The 7,251-nt window shown below is 39.6% G+C and overlaps 1 protein-coding gene across 2 annotated transcripts in view; it reads left to right on the top strand.

Annotated features, from left to right (window-relative positions):
- The window catches only part of pde4cb (phosphodiesterase 4C, cAMP-specific b), a 111,527-nt gene that overhangs the window by 58,400 nt on the left and 45,876 nt on the right, over window positions 1-7,251 (top strand). Inside the window, exon 1 of one of the 2 annotated variants that reach the window (XM_036211536.1) lies at window positions 3,306-3,439. The exons of the other annotated variant lie outside the window; for it this stretch is intronic. Coding sequence (XP_036067429.1) covers window positions 3,321-3,439 — 119 coding nt within the window. The 5' untranslated portion in view covers window positions 3,306-3,320. Of the gene's footprint in view, window positions 1-3,305; window positions 3,440-7,251 lie in introns of those variants that run through there. 2 annotated transcript variants of the gene reach the window in all.

Below are 7,251 nucleotides of genomic sequence, written 5' to 3'. Positions count from 1 at the left end.
AAAAAAAACATTTGAAAAGATCTCTCAGGACTCGTACTGGCTTGAAATTCCACAAAAAAATCTATTTTTTGATCACTTCTTGGTTAAATTTCTCTCACAGATGAATTAATCACAACTACACAAAGGATGCAAAATCTACATACTTTTGTTGTTGTTGTTTTTACATAAATCAATCTATTTAGTTCCGGTAATGAGTTGGTTGATCTGCTTGGAAACAGAAGAGTTTGTGACTCAGTCTGATAAGTAGTTCCACATGTCCCAGCATTAGTCACTTAATTAGAACACGTGGAATTCAGCTTCTTGTCTTTTGTCCCAAATGACTCATAAATCCAATCCTTTAAAGGAGGCACTTGCTTGATTTGCGTATTTTTTTAAATATTTCATATTCACTCATGGAGCTTTCAGTCCCAGAGATAAGCGTCAGTAAATCATGTGGATTGACTCGGAGGTTAAAAGTTCAAAATCGTCCCTCCCTGAGTTTTATGAAGTAGAATTGTACTCGTCAAACTGCAGGGAGGAGGCTTTTCCAACAAGCCCGAGCAATGCACATGAATTTTTTAAAAGTCAAATCCCAACAGGTTATAGGCACACTGGAATTTTTTTATTTCACATCTGTCAAACAGGTCTGTTTTTGTGTGTGAGAGCCCTCTGGTGGCCAGACGTGGTACTACACCATGCAACAGCTGTGTTTTGGTTGATGAGCTCACTCCAGTGACCCCTGCTTCCCTCCTCTGAATTAAATCAGCCCACCCCCACTATTAGGCCTCAGCCCAGACTCCTGAGCCCCTCTGTGTCTCGGATGTAATCAAATTTACCTGGAGATGCACACAGAGAGTAAATAGTTAATGCCAGAAGAAAAACACAAATTCTATTCTGGAGCATTAGTCATGAGTCTTAATTCTTTTAATTGTATTACTCACCCTCTCACAGTGTTGTCTGTTCTTCATGGAAAGTAAAGCTTGAGACTGTTGCATTTGCAACCAACATATAGATGTGACAGAACACGTAAGTGTCCACACACACTTATAATCCGTCAAATAACCCTTTAACACCAGAGCTCCAGTGTTTATGTTCTTAGATTTAATGTAACTTTTCAACCGTTAACACGATAAAGTTACAGTATGTTAAAGATTTTGTTTAAGGTGTCACAGGCGACGCCTCAGGTGTTAAAAATGTATGTTTTTAAAGTTTTAAAAATTGGAGGTGTGGCTTAGATCTATGATTGACAGGTTAGTTTTATGTTGCTGTAACACTAGAAGGGACAGTTCTTGCTCTATTTGCAACTTACTTTTTAGAGATAATAAAAATGTAAATATACCACACCATCAACAATTTTCTAAGCATTAATTCGAGCCATGTTTTGTGAAAAACGGTTAAAAAATGAGGGAGCTAGCCAGATATTTGTGGTTAACGCCACATATACCATTGATAGAGTTGGGGAAATTTTAATAAGCCACTCCTCCTTAGGATGGTCTGTGCTTTTATGTCTTTTATATTATTTTTACCATCTGTCAGGGGACAACAGATAAAAAATAGCCGCTAGATTAATAAAACTAATCTTCCATAAAACTACCTTCCAGAAAGAGTTATAAAAACACAGATTTCCTTCATTTAGCACCAGTTATTCCTGATCAGCGTCACGTCGAACCACAAGAACTGCCAGGACACAGTTTCCCACAATCCATTGTTCTGTAGTCATCAAGACGGCTTGCAGCCAGCGCAGTACCTATTTTGTGGCTGTGCTGGTTTAGGTAGGCTCTTGAACCCGCCCCCTTCTGTTCCCTAACTTCCAAGTCTACTGGACAGTTGTGTAAGCCAGTAGATTTTTGAAAAGTGAAGGTGAAACACCTACTACGAGTCATGCTAAAGCTAACGACCGTCAATGAATCAAAGGGGGGCATGTGTTTCATCCTGGAGCTGCAGAGCTTTGTGACATCAAACTTCTGAGACTTACACCAGTTGACCAATCACAATATTCAACTGCAATACCTCGTTTAAACCTGTAGGGGGCAGCACACAGACGGTTTTTCACTATATTTTCAAGAATTACCGGTTTATTTTAATTTTTTTTAAATTTGGCAACAATCAACACTTTTAAAACCCCATTTATTGAGGCCCAAAAAAGTTGATTTAGGGTTTGGTTACCCTTTGAGATGAAAGTTAAACATTTAAGATTCGTATCTTAATTCCACGTTCTTAGTCTGTTTTCTGACGGGAGATGTGCCAATTTAATCCAATAAAACACGTGCTCCCAGATCCCCCTTGTAGACAAAATATTCTGAACTCCCTTCTGCTTTTGTTTGCTACAGGCTTAAGCCGCTCGCTGATAAACATCAGAACACACCGTCCTGAAACGCACAGCTGACCACCTTATGATTCAAGCATGTCTGAGCTGTGTGCGTTTATTGTTTGGTTCAAGTGCTCACCGCTGATACTTTTACAGCCTCCTGCGTATGTATCTCTGCTGTGCCTAGTTACCAGCAGATTGAGGATGTCGGTGTGTATGTTTTGGCTGAATTTGCAAGGTTGTGAAGATTTGGATAGCTTCACATCTATGGATCAGAGATGCTTTTTTTATTTTTTTCCATTACCAGCCAGCCTCTCTGGAGAAGCGCTATTCACTTAAGATAGCAGTAAAAGTTAAAGTGACATCTCCAAGATTCCTGATACCTTTTATCTCAAGCATGCTCTGTTTTTAGACGGAGCTGAGGCCTTGGTGACCAATAGGAAAAAAAAAAACAAAACTGTGGCCTCCTCCTGCAGCTCTGGCATTCGTCTCCACAAGAAAAGCTGAAACCGCTGCTCTTTAGAGAGGTGCAGGGAAGCAGATGTAAACCGGTGCACTTGCTGGTTGCCAATTCACTTGTCAGACACATCTAGCTCACCCTTGGCATGAGCTTGCAACGTTATAATTCAAGCCTGGCCATATTTAGGCAGAGCTCAGAGCTGTGTAAACACAGCTTACCGCTAAGGGGAGGGCTCACTCCTGCACTCATGTTCGTGTCCATCAACAGGACTTCTTGCAGATGGCTCTTTAGGGAAAGAATACCTTCAAGGAGGAAGACGAGAAGTGAGTCAGCAGAATTTAGACTTTCAAGAAAATAAAATGTAAAGAGTACCTGTGCCGTGAGATGGACGAGTTGGACTACCTGTCAAGAGGAAGAGAGCTGTAGCAGGAAACGTTTGTCCAGCAGTGAACCAGGATGACTGAGCCCCTGTGGGAGAGCCCTGGGGAGACGGGATCCGTGCCGTACAGCGACTCACAGCCCATCAAGCTGAAACCACAGTCGCCGTCTGTTTCACCCTGCGGATCCCCCAGGATGTCCCCCTGCGGTTCTCCTCGCAGCTCCCCCCGTCACTCTCCGCTGCTGTTCCGCAAGCTCCTCTTAAACCGCAGCATTGCTCTGCAGCGCCGCTTCACTTTGGCACACACCCCCAGGTAGCTTCTGCCATCAATAATGTCTGACATCTCATTGTGTTAGTTTATAGTATGAAAGGTTAAAAAACAAACGACAGATGCTGTTTTCACAGTCTGTGTGACACCGTGGCCTAAACGAACTTGAGTTTACTCCAGAACACATATTGAAGACAATTTACAATCTGTTTGGGAATTTGATAGATAATGGGGCTTGTTTTTGTGCTAACAGAAGCTGCTTTTTCACATTCTCAAAGTGCGTGTCATGGGATAGCTGTTGCAAAGAAGCTCCATTGTTTAATGGAAAGGTAACTCTGGGAAATCATGATTTCGTTGACGTCGGGAGTGATGCCATCTCAATGGACTTCATTGTTCTTGCAGTGAAAGAGCGGGCCTTGTTTTGGGCCCAAGGTGTTCTGTAGGCCCAGTGCAGGTCAAATCCTGACAAGAAAGGTTTCCGTGGCAACATAGGAACTGGGTTCTTCTGATTTAAATGCTTTTATTTTGAAAAGTTGTGTTAAAATGTTATTTAAGAGATGACAAAGGTCTTTTTTTTGATGAACTTTACCATAATCTTTTTTCATTATAGATTTGCTGAATATGTAGATATTAGAACGGTAAATCTTGATTATAATCTAAAATATTGTTCCTCTTTTTGGGGCCTAAATAATCTATTGTATCTGCCTACTTTAGTTATTTTATTGCATTGAGACTCTCACAGTTTTTGGATGCACCTCCACTCGCTTTTGTCCCTTTGTGGACACTGGATGAGTTTCTAGACTTATGTGGGTTTTGTGATATTAACTTTTAGAACACTTGTTCTACAGAGTGGAGACTAGGGTCTTTTATTCCTCAGTCTTAAAAGTCCAAAACAAATAGAAAGATTATGTTCAACTGCATAGAATCTGATTTTGAACCATATTTTGTCCCCTTGAATTTATATTTTATTTTCAAGCTGTTTGTGAGACTTTTAAAGGTACCAGAGATGATAATTAACTTTATATTGGAAGCAAAATTCCTGAGATACATATTATTACTTTCAAAGGCAGCTTGTGGTTTTCCCATTCAATATACTTTAATTCTATAGAGCCTGGCAGAACTTTAGCGCTGTGCTGGGTTCATTTTGAGTTAGCCCATTGTTTCCCAACCCTGGTCCTCGGGGCCTTCAACACTTCTGGATTTACGCGCTTCCCTGCTCCAGTACGCCTGACCCAGCTCATGGGTTCTCTGTCGAGCCCTGCAGAGGCTTAATGATGACACAGTTGTTGAAATCAGATGAGTTAGAGCAGGAAAATATGTAGAAACAGAGGGCTAAGGACTAGAGAAATAGAGAAATCATGCTATTGTGGATGGACAAGTTCTGCAGGCCCAGTGCAGGTCAAACCCTGACAAGAAAGGTTTCCATGGCAACATATGAACTGTGTTCTTCTGATTTAAATGCTTTTATTTTGAAAAGTTGTGTTAAAATTTTAGGAGATGACAGAGTTCTTTTTTTTGATGAACTTTACCATAACATGTGTTTTCATAGAAGTAGATTACAGATGAAAATTGTGTTTTTAACATGTTCTTGTGGCATTTTTCTAATGATGAAGGACACATGCATAGAAAATTAAGCAAAAAATGGCATTTTCAAGTATTTCTTTATATAAATCATTGTGAATCAAGAGCATTTTGTTGCACCCTAATGTTAGTTTGGGGTTGTGAGGGGCTGTAAACTAGTGGGAGAGAGTGTAAACAAAGGGATGATGGGAAATTAGGGCAGACTTATTCCCTGCTAACAGTTCCACCTACAACTCAGAGGTGAATTTTCAATTAACTATAGCCGCCCTGCAGAAACTATGTCCTAGAAAACAACAAAAATGCAATGATTTTGGCTAAAAACAACATAATAATAATTAAAAGACCACTGACAACACTTAAAAAGATCAAAAGATGATCGGAGTGCACATTCTTACTTTTCTGTTTTCAAGATTTTCTAACCATCTTGACCATAAACCTCAGAACTGACTGCCCAGTAGGCACACTTCACAAAAAGTATACACTAGAATTCAAAACATATGGATTTACTGTTCATAAAATGTTGGGTTAAAAATGACTAACTCTTTTACCCTGCAGCTTGAATCATATCTGGAAGCATTCCAGACTATAATCTAGAAAATAATCCATGCGCACTCATTTTTAGTTACATCCAACAGCTGGGAATGAGTGCTTTTTAGACCCGAGGCGCTTTTTTTCTGTGAGTGGCTTTAGTCCAGTCCACATTTGATGGAGTTCTGATAGTGCGTGTTCTAAACCTGGGATTATGGCAGAACTCATCTTATCAGTCATCTATATTTCACACATACTGTAACTTTCCTTCAGTCCAACCATCCTTCAAGCTTTCAATGCCACAAACCTAATCAGAAGCTTAGAAACTGGCTCATTAGTGCAGTAATGTACTAATGAAGCCTACTGGTCCGTATAAGGTCACAGAAAGGGATAGGGCAGAGGGGCATTCACAAAGAACTACCAGAAAGAAAGAAAAAAAGTGTCATTTTGTATTAACATATATTGTTATTCTAGAAAAAACCTGATCACTTAATTACAAGAAGAAAATGTCCAGGTAATAATCAGATAAATATACGTGCCTATACACTAAATCATGTCCCACTATTCCTTTTTCAAAGCAAATCAAAGAACTTTATTTAGCGAACTCTAGGTATCACTCAGTCCTGTTTTTGATTTTCTTTTAAGTTTATTGTCTAAACCAGAAAATCACCTTTTTTTTTTAAACGCCGGATAAAAATCTTCAAAGTTGGCTGTCTATGAAACCATGAAAAGATACAGCGCATCAGAAATGTTGCTTTTACGGGATGAATTTAACAGCTCTGCACTGGTGAGTTCTCACCGCTGTTTCAGTCCAAACATCAACACTTAAAACTGGTGTCAGGCTTCAGGTGGAGGATAATTGTGTGTCAATTAGATGGATGTATTTCCACCTTTTGAGTTGTTAAAACACCTTGTAGATTTCAAACTTCCTGTTTCATTTACAAACATGAAAATAATTGGGAATTATTATGATTTATTTTTTTTGCTGAGCATCTTTATAATGTACGTATGTGTATATACAGTGGGGCAAAACACACTTCAGTCAGTCACCAAGTTCTACAACTTAAAAATATAAAGAAGCCTGAATTTGAGGTATACCTCAACTATGAAAATAATTTATTTGTAAGTTATAGTGAAAATAAGTATTTGGTCAATGCAAAAGCTCAGCTCAGTACTTTGTTATATCCTCTTTGTTGTCAATGACATCACTCAAATGTATTCTGAAAGTCTTCACAAGGTTTTCACAAACTGCTGTTGGTATTTTGGTCCATTCCTCCATGCAGATCTCCTCTAGAGCAGTGATGTTTTGGGGCTGTCGCTGGGCAACACAGACTTTCAACTCCCTCCAAAGATTTTCTATGGCGTTAAGGTCTGGAGACTGGCTAGACCACTCCAGGACCTTAAAAATGCTTGTAATGAAGTCGTTACCCGGGCAGTGTGTTTGGGATGGTTGTCATCCTGAAAGACCCAGCTACGTTTCATCTTCGATGCCCTTGCTGCTGGAAGGAGGTTTTCAATCAAAATCTGCCGATCCATGGCTCCTTTCATTCTTTCCTTTATCCGGATCAGTCATCCTGGTCCCTTTGCTGAAAAACAGCCCCAAAGCATGATGTTTCTACCCCCATGCTTTACAGTAGGTTTGGTGTTCTTTGGATGCACCTCAGCATTATTTCTCCTCCAAACACCACGAGTAGGGTTCTTACCAAAAAGTTCTATATATATATATATATATATATATATATATATAT

This window comes from Oryzias melastigma, linkage group LG4 (genome assembly GCF_002922805.2).
Source record: "Oryzias melastigma strain HK-1 linkage group LG4, ASM292280v2, whole genome shotgun sequence".
Classification (NCBI taxonomy): Eukaryota; Metazoa; Chordata; class Actinopteri; order Beloniformes; family Adrianichthyidae; genus Oryzias; species Oryzias melastigma.
This window is presented reverse-complemented; position numbering and strand designations above follow the sequence as displayed.